The following is a 21,915-nucleotide window of genomic DNA, read 5'->3' on the forward strand; positions in this document are numbered from 1 at the left end:
AACTAATTGGAGGAGACTCACTTTTTGGTTGAGATCGAGAATCATGCATGCCAGTCCTTGGGAAGCTCTAGGAAGTTTTGGATCGCAGCCCTAGGGAAATCACCGCCTCAGTTGGTCGCTCAAGCCTCAAATCTCTGAGTGTTGTTAGATGGCTGACGGGAGGCTTCTCTTTGCATTCTCTCTATGGTCTCCCTACAATGATCACTAATTACGTGGATGCCTTGCATGAGGAGAGTTTTCCGGCCATAATTGACCTCCAATAACTCCTTTTCCTTTTTCACGTCCTCAAAATCCCTCTTCAAATCCTCATTTTCATCCAGCACACTCTTGACCCTCTCCTCGGTGGCCTTCTTAGCGTTGTCCACCTCGACAACAACCTGATATTTTGCTTCCCAAAGCTCAACTAGTAGGGTTAACGACATGCAGCTATTGATTCTTAACATTATCCTGCTCAAGCTCCATGATAAGGGTGCCTACTTCTTTAATGGCCCTCTCTGGCATCAAGGTCGCCTAATACAATAATAAAATGTAAGAAAATAATATACAATAGTGGGAACAAGGATGGAAGAGTCAAAACTTACACCCACTACTTGTTGTTTAGCGGCATGGGTCAAGACAAACACATCAACACTACTACAAGTTGCCCATATATGTCTCTAGGGACAGCTTGGATACGCTACTAGCCACTTGGTATAAGAGTTCAACAACAAAAAGTGTAGTTTCTCTCCCCACCTTGGGCGTCAACCGCTTCTCTAGAGCATCAATGTCTACCATTGGCTCAGTGGGGACGGTGGCAAAGAGGCCTTCAGAAGTCTTGACCCTCTTCACAGTTGAGAGCATGTTAGCTCTCGTTTGTAGAATCCTCCTTTCCTCCTCAGGCTGATTCCGAAGGCATTTTTGGCCTCCCCCGCTCTCTGCATAGTAGGAAGATTAAGGGAAATAGTCTTCATGGGGAATTTAAAGCCCAGGCAAGAAATCTCGGGCAAGAAAGTAGATTGCTGACGCCGTGATTAAAACTATTGATGCTGGTGTTACTATTGTTGACTTATGGCCATACGTTAGAATTATCCCATATATATATAAATATATATAAATCTTATGTATGTTTAAAGAGCCAATAAGCACTACTATTCATCAAATGGTTCGTTTAGTAATATTGAAACTTTTCCTACGTACCTTCTTGTGTAGGCATTACAATTTCGGTGGTTGTAGTTTAGTAAGTCTTCTGTATTTAAATATAAAATATTTTGTCTTTTACATGAAGAATAAGATAATTTAAATTTTGAATCTTTGTTGACTAATATTCTCTTTTTGTATTTGTTGACTTCGCTTTTAGCCAATGACGTTGAGTCAATTAAAGCAATAAGGATAAATGATAATTATTAAATGAAATTAAGCAATAAGAACATGGAGATTTATAGAGATTCGGCCCTCGTGATAGTGATAATAGCCTGCTCGCCTTTTACTTGTATTACTTATGAGAAAAGAAACAATTAACTTTCTTGATCTCTCTCGAAAGCTTACAATTTTAACAGCATAAAAGCTCTCTTGAATAATAAAATTCAGATCTCGTATGTGTGGAGTATCTTCCACTGATTGATGTCCACTTAACTGATAAGCTCGCTAAATCAGCATGGTTACCTGGCTCGAGCGATTATCAATCACTGCTTGTTGGGCTCTCATAATCTCCATCTATTGATTCATCCACTCCTAGAATTGGCAATTTTGCTGTTCAAATGCCAGATTCACAGCTACTTAGGTATCCTCATGATCATGGTGAAAAGTGTCGATATGTTCTTCCATTTTCCCTAAGGCATCTCAAAGGTTTTGCAACTCAGTATCATCAGTGATCACCACTCGAGGTTCTCCGACAGATGGATCTCTAGTACTCTGGCCAGTCTATCTGGTATGAGTACTATTGGTTCTAGTTTACTGTGTGCCCGGAGTGAACTCATCCAAAGGGGTTGTCACTCCCTATCTTGCTGATGGTGAAACTTGTGGAGGTAGACTGGTGCTTAGATCAGAATTTGCCACCATTAGATCACTCTTATTAACAGGAGTTTGCACATTAGGATCCGTAGTCATCGTTGTTTCATTAGTTTGGAACCTCTCGGTAGTTACAACCATCCTTGGAGGGGATCAAAGCAATAAACAATATACTTTTTGCTCTCAATGAAAGCACCAAAATGTTAACTTTGCTTTTAGCCAACGATGCTCAGTCAATTAAAGCAATAAGAATAAATGATAATTATTAAATGAAATTAAGCAATAAGAACACAAAGATTTATAGAAGTTCAATCTCGTGACAGTGGTAATAGCCTACTCCTATTTTACTTGTATTACTTATGAGAAAAGAAACACTTGAGTTTCTTGATCTCTCTCAAAAGCTTACAATTTTTACAACATAAGAGCTCTCTTGAAGACCAAAATTTGAATTCCTAAATAATGGAATGACTCCACTATTTATAGGAAAGAAATATATCAATTAGGTTTCCCAGATAAATGAGAAATAAGAAAGGAAACTAGGAATGTTTCCTATTTTACCATAATAACGTGTGGAAATCCCAGTAAATAAGAATTTAATTGATAAATAAATAAGGCAAGTATCACTAAAGATATTTCAGTCGCATTTACCTTTGTCGGTGTATGCGGGCTTGCTACGAGATTGATGTTGGTCGGACGGTGTCATTTACCTTGTCCGGATGTTTCAGCTTATTCTTCAAATAAGTTGTTCGAGGAATAACCCACCCTAGACGGCATGCCAAAGATGGAATCACCTATCCAGATCTCAAAATGCTTCCCGTGTCACTTAGATGAACAACACGTCACCCAATGCGAAATTTGGGATAACAATATTCTACCCTATCTAATTTTAAATGAAAGAACTCTTTATTATGTCAATATTTAAGTATATGTAATTTTTAATTAAGTAATTTGTAATATAAATCTAATTGCAGATAAATATTTAAATTTAATTTTTTACTTTAATAATCCTTAATTTATATTTCTAGAACTTTTGTATGTATCTGACCATAAGTGTCAAGTCAATAACCACGTGACAATATTGATTGGTTCATGTCATTAAATTTTTATTTTTAATTTAAAAATTAACTTAAATATAACTGAAAAAATGACACGTGGATGCTCTTATTTTGTCATTTTCTAACGTGTAATTTTTTCCTTTATTTCAATGTCTTGCATGCATTGTTTTAAAATTATATTTTTCATATCTAATATAATATAAGATAATATCAATGATTTTAATAATTATTTAAGAGTTTCTATCTTAAACACATTCATACAAATAATTCAAGTTGATAATGTTTTTCAATTAATTTTTTTAATCAACCAATTAACTTTATATTAATTCAATTTAATTTTTATGTATTTGTTGAATGATTAATATTTACAATAATAATAATAATGATATACATGCGATCTTCAATTATACTTATACACATTACACAAACTAGTATTCTATAAAAATCACGAAATATACCAAAAATTACGTGCATTGCCATTTCCAAAATTAGTACACTATCTCGAATTAAAAGAACTAAACACCTCAAAGTGCACCAAATCAGAAAACTAACAAAAACTATCACTTAATTTCATCTCGAGTGATATCTATGATAAACTCAAATTATATATTAATGCATGTATAATTAATCTTAATATGGTCCAAAGCTCAATTTTTTTTTTTTTTTTTTTGAAATAGGTCCAAAGCTCAATTTGAGTGTAGCCCATTACTCTTTTACAAAAATATGATTGTACAAAATTTAAAATATTTTTACAATTTTTATAGTTTTATTTTAAAAAAAAAAATATATAGTATTTTAATGCATTTTTATGTTATACTATACTTTTGTTAATTTATAGTAGTTGATTTTTTGTTATTTGTAAGTTTTTTGATGTTGTTTGAATTTTATATTTCTATTATAATTTTTTTTTATTATTTTCGTGTTATTTTATAAAATATAGTAAAAATATAAAAAAATCTTTAAATGTAATTGAAGATACTGATTGTGTGCTTTCTCAACAAAGAAGGAAACCATGGAACACTTGTTCTTTCAGTTTTCTTTTAGCCAAATGTGTCTTCACCAGATGAAGAGTTGGTTCGGCTGGCAATCATCCTCTATTTCTTTAGAGAAGGTGACAAAATGAATAGAAAGAGCGAAGATGTCTCGATTCAAAAAGAAGGTCAGCTCTAGCTTCTCTGTTGTACAATATATGGAGAGCTAGAAATGGAAGAATTTGGTAAGAAGAAAATGTAAATATAGAAGTTACAATACATAGAGCAAAGAATGATGTAAAAACTAGAATATTGAGCATATGGCCTAAGAAAGTTAGTCCAAAAGATATCGAGTGGTATAATTGTTTGTAATAGCATACAGCTGCTGATTTATCAAAAAAGAAAAATTAAAATTTTACAAAAAAAAATAATATTTTATGTAATTATCCAAAGAATAATAATAAATAAATAAACAACCTAACAAGAATGAGCTAACAAGAATGAGATCGCAAACGATTGAAGTATGTGAAATGAATGAGATCTCTACGAGATAATATAACAGCATTATTCCACACATTGTTCGAATAAAAAACTTAAATTATCATCTTTACAAGTCCTGTATAAGATGGCCTAATTAAATCGTAAACTAACGGGCAATGATGCATAATCTTTATTCTTTAATCGATATATTTGCCATCAACAAGAATAATAATAATGTTTTCATAATTAAGTTTCAAACATTGTAACAGCCTACCTAAGCGTACTCTTGAGCATTCAACCCAGAATTAAGGTCCCATGCATGCGCTATACCCCTAAGACAACCTCACTTGAAGATTCTCTCTCTCTCTCTCTCTATAGACTCAATTTTAAGAACTACAAAAATCAATCAATATTCATCTATTGTGTAAAAAAAACATGTGTGTACTGTTTGGCGATGTAGAGAAGAAGAATATTCAACAACTATAATAATAATCAAACAACAATATAGCAACGAAAGAAATTAAAAACTTCATACAGTAGTGATTCACAACAACATTTCCTATTACAACTGGCTATATTACACAAACACAGGACATTAATTCCTAAAAGATACAACAGTAGTACCAATATAGTCAAGTTCAAATTGGTACAAAAACCCTTCACAAAAAAAAAAAAAAAGAAAAGACATGACTTTTAAGTCCTTATAAACGGTCATGATGTTTCCAATTCACCCTAGAATTATACTTGGCATTAATTAATTAATTAATTAATAACCAAGCTCCAGCCAGGGAGAGAATGAAAACATAAACCCATATCTAGCTACTAATAATATATATTCTCAAAAAACAAATCCAGCTGATAAAATCAAACTGATCATGAGTACTATTAGTATACTAATCTAGCTGCTAGTAGTAGTACTAGTCCAACATGAACATTATTACTATACATATATTATATACCAAAGTTGAACTTAATAACCTTCTCCAGGCAGTGGTGATTGTGTGGACCTATTAATGGGGTGTCTAGGCCTGGCTTCCACTGTTCTTCCAAGGTTAAATGCTCGACCAGAATAGGTTCCTCCATCACGGGCTGGAACAAACATAACTGGAAGGTATTCAACGATGTTACAGTAGAAATTCTTAGACTTGAAGGCCTCCCTCAACGCATCAAGCCCCTGAGATTAATAATAATTAGTACTTAAATCTTTTAGTTTCAGATATATATATATATATACAACTCTTGTCGTACAAATTAAGTACCAACCTGGATTTTGGCCAGTGTGACTTCACAAACCTTGTTGCAGTCATATGAAGTTGACCAGCTAAACTTGTGGAAAGATTCGAAAAAACTCCATGCTCCCTCAGGCGAAGTGAAATTCACAAACCCATAACCTAAATTAGTATTTGTCTTGCTGTTCCAGTATTTGCTACATTGTTAATAAATTAAAAACTCAATCTTTGCATAACCACCGAGTAAAATTAGTAAAACAAAATATTAATTTATATATATATTACTTGAAATCCATGGGCAAATACAAAAAGTTGTATTTGGAATCACTGCATGTTTTACAGTGATCGTCCAAGACTTTAATCAGATCACTTCTCCTGTAAGAAAAATGATTGTTAAATAGGTCGGTGCATGTCTATATAAACTCGGTCATTAACAGGTATTAATTCAAGAGATCAAACTAAGAAAGGAAAAAAGTTGTGATCACCTGAAACGATTCGGAATATTTCTAATCATAACCGTGGTATGGTCAGACCTTTGAAGCTCATCAATGTTATCAGGAAACGGTATGGTGTAGTTCGGAGTCTTGTCATCCGAGCCACCGGGTTTCATCACCGTCGTCGTCGGCGGCGGCGACAAAGGATGATCCTTTCTCATCCAAACGGACCTCCGAGACCGACGACGTCTACAACTAGGGCTACGGATTCGATCATCATTTTCCGGCGGATTTTGAAAACGATGGAGGTTACTGGTAGCGTCGACAGCGAAGACTTTGTCTTGTTCCGGCGGTGGCTGAAGAGGTGGGCAGAGATAGAGAGGAAACATGGGTTGATAAAAGGGATGAAAAACACGACAGGGAATGTAGAAGTAGTTGGGGATGAGTTTTTGCGTAGCTGTGAAAAATGGAGTAGCGTATGGATTCAAGGGCCTCGCCATTGGTGGTGAGAATGAGAAGAAATGAAAAAGAGAAGAAATCCAAAGAAATAGGATTAGCTTAAGAGCGAGTCGGCAATACAGTACTATATAAAATTTTATGATTATTATTTTTTATTTTGAAGAAGGTGGTAGAGTAGAGTAGAGCAGAGTAGAGTAGAGTAGATTAGATTAGATTGATTTTATGGGGTATATAAAAAGATGGGTAATAATAATAATAATGAGGTGTTGGATTTGGCGGCTTTGGTGATGATCTCTGATTCTCTTTTGCACTGGGACTCAGACACTCCCACTCCATTCTTTTACTGATCAAGATCACATATACATCAAAGGTACAGATATTTATTAATTATTATTATTTTTTTTTTAAACAGGTAGGGATATTTATTTATTATTTGCTTTTTACGATGTGCAAATAGAGCAAGAGGATTGCTATGGTCAATTTTTTGTTACAATATATTAATCAATCTTCACGTTTGAAAACACACGTTAGAATATTTTTTTTTTCAATTTTTTTTTCACGGCGGTGTTCGTTATGCTTACAATATTATCTCTGTAAATTTTTGAATAGTTTACGGTGTCGAAAATATATTTGAAGTTTTTTGAACATACTTAGTAAATTGGAATATCAAGAACTCTGTTTTCGGTACTGTAAATTATTCGGAATTTTTTAAAAATTTACAGAGATGATAATGTAACTATAACGAATACCGCTATGAAAAAAAATATTTCGGCATACGATTTCAGACATAGAAGTTGACTAAAAGGTTGTAATAAGAAGCTATAATTAGCACTCTGCATGGATCAAATGGTATGTTTCAAGGTGAACATGAAATGCATAAATTTAGGATTAAAGGTTGCTTAATGAGCTACATGTTTAAAAAAATTAAAAGAAGATAAAGTCACGATTAAAGACCGCCTGATCGGTCATTGGATCATTGGTTTGAAAGTAAAGGGCTTTAAGGCCATACAAGAACTATATAAAAAATTACTTTAAATGCATAAGACCAGGGTCATGCAGAAAAGTGAAAAATTCAAGCGCGAAAAAACAATAAAACTAAAGTTCTTTTTTTTGTATTGTCAGGTGCAGATGAGTCTTGGATAGCAAACTCAATAGTAGGAGTGTCGTGGGTAAAATTAGTAGCCTGGGAAGCCCCCTCAATGGCCTGCTACGTGAAACCCTGGCCGGAATGGGTCTCCACCAAAGGCTGGCCTACATGTATCTCCACAAAAGTGTTGGTTGGCCTCCCTATCTTGGCCAACCTGTACATCATCTGACGTCTGGCCAAGCTGGTCGGCAGACGCCCTTAGAGTACTCTCTTTGGCTACCCTAGCCTCATACAGCTCCTTGGCTCAAGCAATCATGCCCTCGCAGTCAGGAGACTCAACATAAGAAAAGTCACCCACAGAATTATGGAGGTAACACTCATAAAAAAGGTCTCCACGGCCAATTCGCAGTACTCGACTACTAGGTCATCCTGACCCTACAAGGCTGCATCCAGGAGCAGAGCCAGGATAAGAAGTTTGGGGGGTCAAACTATATAATAAAGAAATTTACAAAATACACTTAAAAACATATTTTTTTTAATATTTTTTACGGTCCTTTTTTTATTAACATTCTTACAAATTTTTTATTTTAGGATTTTTTTTTCTAGAAAAAATGTTATTTTCACGTTATTTTCCCATGACAGTTTCATCCAAATAATATTGTTCTGAAACAATAAAAAAAAAACAACACTCTGTATAGTTGTAAAAAAATAACGTCAAAACAACATTTTTTAAAGCAACAGGAAAATAATACTCTACAATTTTGTAAAAATAATCCATAAAAGATCCATAAAAATGTAAAAAAAAAAAAAAAAAAGCAATAAATTCATAAAAATGTAAAATTTATCATTTTTGTATATTTATGAAATAATCCCCATATAAAATGTGCATATAATATATCTTTATATTCATTATATCATTAACTATCACTTGAAATAAAAAAAAAAAATATTAGTAAAATTATTTTTTTTAACTAAGGAACATACTCAATTTATATATACAACCATACAAATAATAACATATAAAGTTAAAACTTTATCAATTATTTTTATATATTATATTTATTATTTAGGAGAAAGAATACTATTAATAGAATGCGGGTTGAATAATTAAAATGTATATGTCATTTTCTATAACATACATTTATTTGTTATTTGAAATAGTCACTATTCTTTTATATAGACTGCTTTTCAATATATTCTTGTAAAATTGCGGCCACTAATTAATTATACATGTTATTTTTTGTATCTTAATGATAACCCTTGCTGGAGCAGGCTGCCCGACTATGTCTCTGGGTGCCCTTGCCAGGTGCCTTGGGAGGAGGAGGAGTTGTCCTGGGCAAAGAGTTGCGAATGACAGGCTGATTGGTCGGAGGTGGGCTTGAAGGAGGTGGCGGCAAAGAAGTCTAGGTCACATCCGAGGCAGTCCCCGTCATAGCAACCTTGGACTGAGCACGCCCGCCAGAGAGGCTGCTCGATCGTTGCCTCATCAAATCTTTTAGTCTAAAGGCCGTGTCTGCAAAAGAAAAACAACGAGGTCAGTATATAAGTAATAAATATAAAATGCAAGCAAAAATAAAAGAGTTACTACCGTCAATTTCTTCATGATGATCTACCCAAGGAGTGCCACCTAAAGGCCCCTCATCCTCAGAAGAGAACTCACTGGAGCTATCTTCAGTCATGACAGCCTTGCCCTTGCCTTTGTCCGCCAGCACAGGCTAGACAGGTCTTGCATGCCCCTGCCTCTCAGGCTTGATCAAAATTGGGACATCACCAACAGTGGCCCCACATACAAGACGCCGCCGCAGAGCATGGTTCTTCCTGGTCTCTGTCTGGGCCACCTTGGCCAAAGAAGCCTCCTTAGCAGACATGCCCTTTCCCTTCTCAACAGCAGGTCTCTTCCTTTTTTTTACTCGTTCCTAAAGGGAGCATTACCAGGGTCCTGAGGAGGGTTATTTGAAGCAACAACACCCCCACCAGAATGGTACAAACCATACTTCCTAAAATTCTCCTCAAATGCCAGTGTGCAAATGTTGCATCGAGTTGCTAAGAGAAACAGAATATGGTTGGCCCTATCCCTCAATGTCAATGTGGGGAGTGGCCAACTATAGGTTGGAACAGTGAAAAAACTGATGGATGCCCTTTATGTTGCATGCCATCAAGTAACTTCTGGCATAGCCTCCAACCTTTGACATGGTTGTGTCATTAGTACCGACAAGCCACTGATGCCCTCCTGGCTAAAATAAAAGTACCCAGTCCAATTCTGCCTAGGAATGTATTTCAACTCAAGTAATTCACCTCGAGTAACTTTAAAATATAAAAGATTTTAACAAAACTAATATAGATACACCATGATCTTTAAGTAATATGCTTTTGATTCTAACAAAATATGAAAAAAAATATTAATTTTTCTTTCTACGTGGCAAAAAGACAATATAAATAATAAATAGTGTATAAGGGTCATTTCTCTACAAGTTTTGAAATGAAGACATTTACTTACATAGTGCTATGATTTGGTCATGCATTTGCTATAATTTTCCAAACAAAAATCACATTATCAATCCATTTAAGTTTTATTTAACTGTGTAGTCTCATACTTACACAGTCTCAGAATCATTACACTTGACCTTCCCCCAAGCGATGTCGGATTGCATAGGTCCCAAATTTTTCCCTTGCGGATCATGAGACTCTAACTATCACATATATAGCTTGAATTGATTCTCTCTATGCGCTTGAAACAAATATTTAGTGTATTAGTTGTGTTTCTAAGAGACATTCTTTTTACAATGATCTTGAATCATTGTTAGTTGATTTGTAGCAAGTATGTTATCCAAATTTTGAGGAATATCTCTAATCTATGTTCATTTGATGGTCATAAGGTTGCACATAAATTAGATGTATATGCTTTATTATCTTTGGAATGTTTAGTAGTTGTATGACTATAGTTTATTATTTGAGAAATGCTAAAAAAACACCTTAAGATGTTAAGCATTACAAGAGATATCATACTACAATTTGAAATCTAATCTCACCTATTTTAATTTAATAAATAACATAAAAAATTACTAATCACTGTTAAACCCGTATAATATTAGACAAGTGGATTTATTATTTGAAAGATATATTCATTGCTTTCAAAAATAAATAAATAAATATTTTGCTACACAATGGATGGAACTTTCAAGTCAATCACTTCTATCCAAAATTGTAAGAGATATATATTATATATAATCTCCGGCACTGTACACGCATGGGTGAGTACACTGAAAATCTCACGAACTACGTATTATACTGAGAGCCGAAAAGCCACTTTCAGCCTCTGCTGACTATAGATTGAAAAGATCGTTTTTTTCCCCAGTTATATGTGCTTTTTCTTCCTTCGAAAAACCCACTTATTTTTTGTGTTTTTAATTGAACAAAGCATCGTTTGTAATTTTATTTTTATTTTTATTTTAGTTTAATTAGGATTTTTATCTCCCTACATCTATTAAATTATTTCTCTGAATTTTTAAGGTCATTCAAAATGTCTCTTGAATTATTGAGATTATTGGATTTAAGGATTTTTGTCTAATTGTAGTAAAAAAGATAAAAGTTGACGGAGCATGATTTAGTATATGTCAAAGTTCGAACATAATTTAATAAATATCAAAATCTGAGGAGCATAATTTAATACATAAACAATTATTGAAATAGTAAAATTGAATGAAATTAGACAAAAATCTTTAAATCTAACAATCTCAATAGTTTAGAGGAAATTTTTAACGGTCAGAAAAGTTCAGGGGCATGATTTAATACATATTAAAATTTAAAAGGCAAAAATCTTAATTAGTCTTTATTTTATATAGAAGTGTGTATCTATTTACTTAGTATTTTCATAAAAATTATAATACTATACTATTTAACATTCTCACCATTAAATTATACGAATTACGGGCTGCTGCATGTATTGCATGTATTAATTATGTATATTCCTTCTCAATTAATAACACATTTCTTCCTTGGGATCCATTCTTTGATATGTTTTCTATGTAAATTGATTTCTCAGTCAAGAAGAGGGTCTTGTTTATTTTAAGTTTTGGTGATTTTATTGATAAACGAGATAGAAAGTAAAATGGAAGAATGGTATTTAAGTGAATTAGCCCCTAGCTAGCAGTAGGCTCTTGTTATTTTTTGTCTTCGGGTAATGTCAAGTCTTCAAAGTACGTACAATGAGACTTAATTATATACATATTTGTATATACAAATTCGACCTAGATGTTGTGAGTCACTACAGTAACAGTACTACACATCCAAATTTAAGAGATTTTAGCACTATTAACCCTTAAGTTAGTTGTGGTTTCTCACTTTGGTTCTTGAGATTTAATTTTTGGCAATTAAGTCCTTGAATATGTGAAAGTGATAAGTAATACCCGTTGATGGGTACTGAAAAAAAAAAATTAAAAACAAGATCTGTAACATTAAAATATAGCAATTTAGAGCATGTTACAAGGTTCGAGGATTAAAGTTTGAAATACAACTGTTTCAAATAACAACCTCTAAATTAGTTCCTAACGCCCTTTGAGCAAGAATATTTAAACTTCTTGGAACAAAGCTAAAAGAAACATTGGGAAAATAAGATAAAGAGGAATCAATCTTTTGAATTAAATATGAAAGTGAATCTATCTCTCCATTTGTGCTTAATTTTCTTAACTAAAACTTGGCAATCTGAAGAAATAACGCTGATAGGGAAACGAACTGCTAAACACTAGCTGAGAGCCTTGGAGAGAGCTTCAGCTTCTGCAAAAAGAGGGGAAAGTCCCTCGATACTAAGGAGAAACAACCTGCAACAACTTCCCCCCTACAATCCTGAACAACAGCACCAAAGCCAATTTTACAGTCTTTATCTCTAATTTAGGCCCCCACACTTAGTTTATAAGTTCCTAATGAAGGAAGAACATTGTCTTGAGCACAACCATCATCGAGACGATTTAATAAAATGTTGGAATCTACTTCATTACTACCAGCTAATGAGATAATAAGCTTGTCTTGGGTTGCATAAAATTCTTGCAAAGAGATAACCCAGAACTCTAGATCTGCAAAAGAACGCTTGTGAGCAAAGAAAATAGATTTGTTATGATTATTCCAAACTGTCCACAAGATACCAAAACAAGTCATCTTTATTAAGAACCTCAAACCCTCTCAAAAGGAATTCCTTTATATCACAATCTTTGTTAGTATTAAAGAAATGAGCAAATCTTGTAGTTAACCAACCTTTAGAAGCTCTGGAACACCCTAGGAGAGAGTGAGAATTAAGGTCGACATGAAGATAGAAAATGGAGCAATAAAGGTTATCAAACATTTTTCTCAAAAAGAGATTAAAGCCAGATGGAAGCAAATGATTAAAAGTTTTTCACACAAAATGCTTAACTTTGGGAGGCATCTTGGAAGACCAAACATTTTTCCACAAGCATTTAAGAAAACCAGGATTAGAGGAAGAAGGAGAAGAGAGAGCAGAGTTAGCAAGATGATAGCCGAATTATAGTGAGATTTCCAAAAGGATGATGTCCCCAAATAAGGCAGTCATTTCTAGCAGGATCAATAGGGATTCTAAGAATGGAATTAACCACATTCTCTGAGAAAAAAGAATTAAGTTTGCCAACATCCGAGAATCTCTCCTCTTTAATGAAAAAAAATGTATCCTTAGGAGGACAAAGATCATTTTTATAAGAGACAACTCTCAAGTCCAGGATCCAATTAGCACTAGTGGTTTGAATAGATTTGTCATTTCCCATCTTCCAAACTAAGCCCTTGCAAAGTAGATCCCTTCCCCAAAGCAGACTTCTCCAAGTAAAAGAAGGGTAGTGACCAAGGGAAGCATAGAAAAAATTATTATTTTTGAAATATTTATCTTTAAGGAGGGTGGCCAGAAGGGAATCGGTGTTAATGAAAATCCTCCATGCATGCTTAGCATGGCTTGATAATGATGAACAATAGCACAAAAGCCAAGACCCTTAAAAAAATTGAACTTACAAAGAAGGGACCATTTTTTTCCAATGAGTTTTCCTATGATTATTCCCCAAAGAGCCCCACCAAAAGTTAGCCATTAGCTTCTCAAATTGCTTACAGGTAGATAAAGGAAATCTAAAACATGACATGACATAAGAAGGGATAGCCTGGATAACTGCTTTAAGAAGGATTTCCTTGCCAGCTCTAGAGAAGAGTTTATTGTTCCAAATAGAAAGTTTACTACTGGCTTTTTGGAGAAGATAGTGGAAGGAGGATTTTTTTCAAGTGAGTAAAATATTGGGGCACACCTAGGTATTTATTAATAAAAGGTTTATCATCAAGACCAAAGAAGTCAAGGAAAAAAGTTTTGTCCTGAATGCTAATGTTTGGCGAGAAAAGCATAGAGAACTTAGAGAAATTGACAAACTGGCCAGTAGCCTTATTATAAATGCGAAGAACATCTTTAATGGCATTACAATTATGAGAGGTAACAATAGTGAACAGAAGGCTATCATCAGTAAATAACTGGTGAGAAATAGAAGGAGCAGAACGACAAATAAAATACCCTAAAAATTATTAGTACGTACTTTAGTATGAAGTTGACAAGGGATCCCCTTGCCTAATTCCTCTAGTAGGGGAAACCACAGAAGACAAATGGTTATTAATACAAAGCTTAAAAAGAATAGTAGAAATACATCGTAGAATAAGGGAAATAAGATGGCCAGGAAAGCCAAACTTATTAAGAATATGCCTAATAAAGGTACACTCAACCTTATCAAAAACCTTCTCATATCTAACGTAAGGGCAACCCAACCAATTTTACTACTTCTCCTATTATTAATGGCATTAATGACCTCATTAGCTAGAAGGATATTATCAAAGATGATTCTATCATACAAAAAAGTACCATGATTATAAGAGATAAGGTTGTTAAGGATAGGTTTGAGCCTATTTGCAATAGCCTTAGCTATAACCTTATAAATAGTAAAGCATAAACTTATAGCCCTATAGTCTCTAATTATTGTTCTTCTTAGGAATAACACAAGAAACGTCTCATTAATGGACGACAGGTCAACACCATTGTTTAAAACATCTAGAGTAGCCTTGCAAAAGTCGAATTCAATAACAACCTAGTTTTTTTGGTAGAAATAAGAGTTTAAACTGTCAAGGCCAGGAGCTTTGTCTCCAGAAAGCTGAAACAAAGCTCGCGTGACTTCACTTTGATCAAAAGGTTTAGCATAAAAAATGGAATTGCTGACCACTAATACTTCTAAAGATACTCGAGAGAATAACATTGACACAATCAACATCAACATTCTGGGAAGAGAAAAGATTTGAGTAAAAACCTACAAAATTATCACAAATATCCTACAAATTATGAACAGTAGAACCATTATCCAGGGTGATGGACCTAATTAAATTATTTCTCTTCTTAGTAAAAGCTTTATTATAAAAATATTTAGTGTTCTTGTCCCCAGCCTTACACCAATTAACCCTAGATCTTTTCTTCAAAAACAACTCTTCTTTATATAATAAAGAGTCTAAAGAGGATTGAAGGATATTGACCTTAGCAATATTATTATTAGTAATAACATGGGACATATAAATGTTATCTATAGCAAACTACAGATTCTTAATATTACTTTTGAAATTATTCTTATTCCTACTCCAAACCTTTAAGTTATGAATACAAGAATTTTGCTTATCAAGAAAATTCATCAGACCAACACTATTATTAGAAATAGAGTTGCTTGAAGACTTGTTATCTTTAACGATATTAAAAAATTAGGCTCCATAAGCCAGTGATTTTTCAAAGAAAAATCTACCAAAAGAAAACCTAACATTATTAGAGTCATTAAAAACCATTTTACGAGCCCTATGGTATGAACCAAAAAATGAGAGATGAAATAAAGAAGCATAAGGAAAAAGGTCAAACAAGGGCTTATTAATAATGCCACAATCAAGTCTTTCCATAAAATCACTGTGTTTCCAAGTACAACCACTTCCAATAAAATGCAAAGGAAACAAATCATACTTGCCCCTAGTTCCACTTGGCACTTGAGGTATAAGAGTAGTCCTCGTTCTAGCTTCAGCAACTAACGTGTCCCTAATTTGCTGGCTAGTTGTTCGGGATCCTCTTTCAACACTTGAGGAGTGTATTGCAATCATCTTGTAAGTGACTTTCTTGAGTTCTGGCTCTCAATGAAAGTACCAAAATATTGATTCAGAAATTTGGATACGGACTTTTAAGTCACACCTCCTTGCTAGATCGGTGAGAATAAGATATATATTAAGTATAAATAGAGAGACACAATAATTTATAGTAGTTAACTCCTTGTGTCGCGATAGTAATAGAGCTACGTCTACTTCGAGTTTTTATTCTTACGATATGGATTACAGAAAAATGGCTAAGTCTCGGTGCTCTAATTTCTAGAGAAAAAAACTAGAGAGAGATTCTGCAATCTTATGGCTACTTTTCTGAATATGAAAAATGAGCTAGAGGAGCTCTCCTTTTATAGGTGAAGGAGGTCTTATTAAATGTGAATAAAATAATCCAAAAAATATAGAAAAATATATTTAAAGTATTTTTGACAGTAGATGATGATCTAATAGTAAAAATTAACTTTTGAGATTGATCGTCAATTTTCGTAGTTCGAGTCACAACGGTGGGACCCGCTCCGGGTAAGCTGTAGCTTAAATTCGTAACTCTCTTAGGATAAAATTTGGAGTCGATAGCTTCAGAATTGTGATTTAAGTATGAGACATGACTTGATATATCATTGAAATAGCTTCAAAATGCAAGTGACAATGCATCAATAGAATCTATATTGAGTGAGTTATGACCATTTTACTAAAGGTTATTTTGGGCCCAGCGCCCAAGTTGACATGTGATGTCAACCTAAACGCTGGGTGAGTGGGAAAACGTGTCAAAAATGTATTTTTATGCCTACGTGATATCTTGACATCAGTTAGTCCATTTTCGTATTCTGGCGAAGCTGGTCACCAATTTTTGGAGATGTTGTTGTTTTGCAGAAATATGAGACTTGAAACTACCCGATTTTCGAGTATATCACCTTGTCGGAAATGTGAAAATATGAAGTTTTGAATATTACTCTTCTGACTTCATGGCTCTCAGTGATTGTGAAAAACTAGATGAATGGTTAAAACAGAATCAGAAATGGATAAGAAGAACCTAGCGCATTAGGCCATTTGTCAACCTGGGCGCTAGATGCTCATTTCAAAGCTTCCGAGATGTTATTTTGGCACTTCCAAGGTTCTTGAACTTGAGGACGAGGTCTCTTACCCTGATTTTGACCATTTTGGAGAGGAATCTTAGAGCAAAAATGGCATTTGAATGATCAAAACTAGCGCACTAGGTTGATTGTCAATTTAGGCGCTAGGTGTTGGGCTTAGTTTCCAGGCCCTTGGGATTGTAGTTTTCTCCCCAAGTTTGCTTGTATCTTCAATATTTCTGATAGTAGAAAAAAATGCTCGAAACATTTTTCTGGGAAACTAGTTGGAAATAGCCCAAGTTGACAATATGTCAACTTGGGCGCTGGGCCTAGTGCCAGGTGTCAACTTGGTGCTGGGTCCAATTTCAGCCACTTGAAAGTTCTGTTTAGTCCTAAAAAATAGTTGAATTTTAATATTTACTAAAAACAGAGCATATGCTCGGAAGACTTCTTAATCAAACTCCTCAGAATTGACCCAGGTTGACAAAATGTCGACTTGGGTGCTAGGCAAACCCCAGGTGTCAACTTGGGCACTGGCCCTTGTTTTGGCACCCGGGATGGGCAATTTCTTCCCCAAAAGTACTTGTTTCCCTGTTTTTTAATGAGGATAAAAAAGATTCACGAGTCATATTTTTGATATGATGCTTGGAAGTGGCCCAAGTTGATAAATTGTCAACTTGGGCGCTAGGGTGCCCGGGCACCGCGTGTCCAGGTGCTCAAAAATGAAAGTTCTCTGAATCTGATTCAGATGTCTCAAATATGTTTGTGGTATGTCTAGTTCATGTCCCAATGTAAATTTTGATCCATTTTCACTAAGACGGTGCCGAAAACTAAAACCCTAGTTGACGTTGTCAACTTGGACGCTCGGTGAAACCCTAGGTTCCTAGGTTAACTTCTGAGGTGTTGGTTCATGTGTTTTTAGCTCTCGTGGCCTGGACTTGCTTGCTCTGTGTCTTCATGGCACTGAATACTAGGGGTGTACATCAAACCGCTCAAACCGCCCGCACCGCAAAAAAATGCGGTTTGAAATTCTTCGCGGTGCGGTTGCGGTTTGAATTTTTCCCAAACCGCGCGGTGCGGTGCAATGCGGTTTGCGGTTTTGAATTATTAAACTGCGATTCAAACCGCACCGCACCGCATGTTTTAAAATTTCAATTTTTATATTTATTTAATTAAGCCCATACATATGAGCTCAACCCAAGCCCATTAATCTTAGGACAAAATCCATAACTCTTCACAAACCCTCTCTTCTTAGCAACAAACCCAAGCCCATACATGTGTATTGAAATTTGGAGTTGGAAGTTTGTGTTTGTTTTATTTTTAATCTATTGCTGAAAGTATGTTAGTTGTACATTTATATTGTTGTTTGGAGTTTAATTAGTTTTAAGTTTGTTATTTTGATTTAGGTGTGTTGTTGAAACTATAAAAAGATTATTGACTTATTGTTGTTGTTATAACTTTTATTAGTCTCAAGTTTGTTGTATTTTCTTAAGTATTTTGGAATAATTATATTAATGATATTTTAATTATTTTATGATAATTTCAAAAAAAAAAAAATTGTGATAGTTCAAACCGCATAAACTGCAGAAATCGCACCGCACTGCATCATTTTTTGTGGTGCAGTTTTTTAGTATCGCGGTGCGGGTACGGTTTGGAAAATTAGAAAAATCGCATTTGCGGGTTGGTTTGAAAAAATGGTTAAAAACCGCACCACCCGCACCGTGAACACCCCTACTGAATACTAAAAAAATAGTGAGTTGGAAATAACTTATCAGAATTCAAACTTCCATTATGGACTTCCCAAATTCAACCTTGGTACAGGGCTAGGGACCCTTCCCAGATCAACTACTATGACTCGAGACTACTCAACTCCGAGATGTCATCTTTCTTGCCACGTGTTAAACATTGATGTCCATGTAACCATGGAAAGTTTATGGGTTAACAGATTCCGTACTTGCAGAAGTTTTCCTCTATGGCCAATGTGGAAATGTCCCTAGCCTCCATGGAGAGCCTCGATATCTTGTGGGCCCTACTCCTTAACTCCAAGGTAAGCAATGGGCGGAAGAGTGGCCCAACAGCTTGGAAGGAATGGTGATTAGCTTGGATTTCCATGGCTATGAAATAATCCCAAGCATAACCTTCTATCTTTATTATCTCCTTCATGCCCATCAACCATGAGTAGCTTAAGAGTGAAAAGTAAAAGTGTGACAGTCAGTAGTCCCGTGATCCGTAAGGGGAAATACCGAGTAAGTTGTCCAATCCCACACCGCCTGGGGAAGGTCAAGTGGGATGATTCTGAGACTGTGTAGGTATGGGACTACACAATTGAAATGTCTTAAATGGATTGATTGGTACTATCTATATCAACAAAGTGCATCTTGTTTTTCGGTAGCACATCACAAAAGAACTCCACAATTAAGCGTGCTTGACTTGGGGTAATTTCAGGATGGGTGACCTCATGGGAAATTTTCCCAGAAAGTGTGCGAGTGAGGACAAAGTACACTAGAACACTTATGTTGGTTTGTAGGGCCAGTCGTTATTCCATGAAGCAGCCAGAGTGACGTACTCGTGTATAATAGTCATTCATTCTGTGAGTGTAAGGGCCTAATGGAGGCTTGAAGCGAGGGACGTTACAAATGGTGTTAGAGCCTTAACCCAGCCAGAAGTGTGGTCGATGAGGCGTCGGACCCCATAGGGGGGTGATTGTGATAGTTAGTAGTCCCGTGATCTGTAAGGGGAAATACTGGGTAAGTTGTGCAATCCCACACCGCCTGGGGAAGGTCAAGTGGGATGATTCTGATATTGTGTAGGTATAGAACTACACAGTTGAAAAGAGCTGATTCTGAGACTTTGTAGGTATAGGACCACACAGTTGAAAATGGCTTAAATGGGTTGATTAGCATTACCTATATCAACAAGGTGCATCTTTTTTTTTTTTTTGCTGGCCCATCACGAAAGAACTCCACAGTTAAGCGTGCTTGACCTGAGGTAATTTCATGATGGGTGACCTCCTGGGAAGTTTTCTCAAGAAGTGTGCGAGTGAGGATAAAGCACACTAGAAACACTCGTGTTGGTTTATGGGGCCAGTCGTCATTCCATGAAGCAGCCAGAGTGACGTACTCATGTATAAGAGTCATTCATTCCGTGGGTGTAAAGGCCTAATGGAGGCTTGAAGCGGGAGACGTTACAAAAAGTACCCCGAGTAGTGATTGCGGAAGTTGGATTTGAGATTGAAAAAACAATTGATCTCATGGGGAGAAGGCTCCCCCAACCTTGTTGGGCGCACAGTACGTACAACACTGACAAGTACTTCAACCCCTTTGGGCAAATATGTGTCGAGAAGATATTGTAATAGTTAGCCACCCTTTGGAAGTAAGGGTGGAGCAGTAGGATGGCGTCTTGCTCAGCATGGGGCCCAGACCATGCATAGAGACCTTGCCCCGGGCCTATTAGCTAGTTGACCCGCACGCAAGGGGGGAAATAACAGCCCCATTGAACCACCCGGTAGCACAGAGGTTGCTCAACCTTTTTGTTGTTAGCCTAGATGGAGGAGATTGATATAACGGTTGAGCCCTATTAGATTTCTTCCGAACAGGCATGGCTTCTGGAAGCTCCTCCCTGATGTAGTCAACATTAACCTCTAATACCAGTTAAGAAGGAGACATGGGTCCCCCCTTAGTGTTGAATCGACCATCAATGTTAGGGGGACCACCCTCTTCCATCTCCAATTCAACTTTCTCCTTGGATGCCTCTTGGGGTTCCAAATCATTTTGAGCTTGAGCTACCATTAGCCGCCTAATGTGGGGATCCAAAACCGAGGCTACTTAAGTTGTTTACTTTGTCCGAGCTAGGTTAAGCCTTACAGCTTGAGTTGGCTTGGATGTATGTTTTGCAATAGAAACAACAAAGTCTGCTAGGATAGTTTGTTTCCTAGGCGGAGTGGAATGTCCAGCAGGGAGTGTGTCCTAGACGTCTGGTTAGACTATGTACGTCCACAAGACTGGGAGGAACTACCTCCAACCTTAGTTTAATTCCCAAATGTGTCGGTCGTAACTATCACCACTTACCTGGTCGATGTAGTGATGATGTTTGAAGGAAGATTCCAAAGAGTCACTAGAGAGATCTTTCTCGGTGAACTTTGATGAAAAAGAAGTTTTGCTTGAAAATGAAGATGGATTTGTTGCTCGGAGTGTTTGGTGGTGCTCAAAGAGCAGTCCGAGCAGGTCGTCATCTATTCAGTGGTCACTTTCCCAAAATTTGCATGGATTCATCTACAAAAGAAGGACAGAGATGTGAGGCACCGAACATCGTGGAAAAAGTTTTTCATGGAAAAATACTTTCAATGCTCTGACTAGAAGGAAATTCGAATCAAAATCAAGAAACTTCATATTTTTGATAGAGTTTTGAATGAGAAAAGGTTTTTTGGGTTTTTAAAAACCCAAAGTTTCTAGAATAATTCAAAATCCATGAGAAAACTTGCTAAATCTAAGAGTAGAACGCTGATCTAGACTAACCCTTAATAGATGGAATAAACAAAACCATAGTCGAGCAAATCACAGATTCCAAATCAAAAAACAAAGAACATCTGAACATTTCTTACAAGATACACATTCAAAATCGTAAAAAGTCAAAGAGAGAAAGAACAAAGAAACTTACTCACTATTCGACTTGATATGTGAAGAAGATATCCCTAGAAGAGTAGTTTGTGCAATGATCAGTCTGAGAAGAAAACTCAAGAACTCAAAAAACTCTCCCTTTTTTTCTCTAAAATTCAAAGGTGCTAAAGTTCCAAATGAAGTTTCCTTCGGAGTATTATAGAGGAAATGAAAATGTGGGAAAAAAATTTGGGGATTAAATTTGAAATGATTGATTTTTTTCCAAAAAAAACCCCAAAAGCCCCATTTTGCAATAAAAGCCACTTGAGAAAACATGTAACTGTCAAACACAATCTTCAAAGTGTAGTTTTCAAGAGAAGTAATCATGGCAAAAAGACTTAAAA

General features: G+C 35.5%; 1 protein-coding gene across 1 annotated transcript; it reads right to left on the reverse strand.

Annotated features, from left to right (window-relative positions):
• Positions 1-5,736: 5,736 nt before the first annotated feature.
• Positions 5,737-6,655, reverse strand: LOC133032779 (protein MEI2-like 7). Its single transcript, XM_061107216.1, has 3 exons — positions 6,207-6,655; positions 6,007-6,096; positions 5,737-5,918 (listed from the first exon to the last, which is right to left on the reverse strand). Exons 1-3 carry the CDS (start codon positions 6,653-6,655, stop codon positions 5,744-5,746), a joined length of 714 nt encoding a protein of 237 aa, XP_060963199.1. The 3' UTR covers positions 5,737-5,743.
• Positions 6,656-21,915: the final 15,260 nt, after the last annotated feature.

This window comes from Cannabis sativa, chromosome X (assembly GCF_029168945.1).
Source record: "Cannabis sativa cultivar Pink pepper isolate KNU-18-1 chromosome X, ASM2916894v1, whole genome shotgun sequence".
Lineage (NCBI taxonomy): Eukaryota > Viridiplantae > Streptophyta > Magnoliopsida > Rosales > Cannabaceae > Cannabis > Cannabis sativa.

Excerpts from the sequence above, each read along its gene's own strand:
- LOC133032779 (XM_061107216.1), bottom strand. The coding sequence starts at position 6,655 with ATGGCGAGGCCCTTGAATCCATACGCTACTCCATTTTTCACAGCTACG. Across the intron at positions 6,097-6,206 it reads AATATTCCGAATCGTTTCAG|GAGAAGTGATCTGATTAAAG; the intron begins GTGATCACAACT and ends TTTTTCTTACAG. Across the intron at positions 5,919-6,006 it reads TATTTGCCCATGGATTTCAA|CAAATACTGGAACAGCAAGA; the intron begins GTAATATATATA and ends TTAACAATGTAG.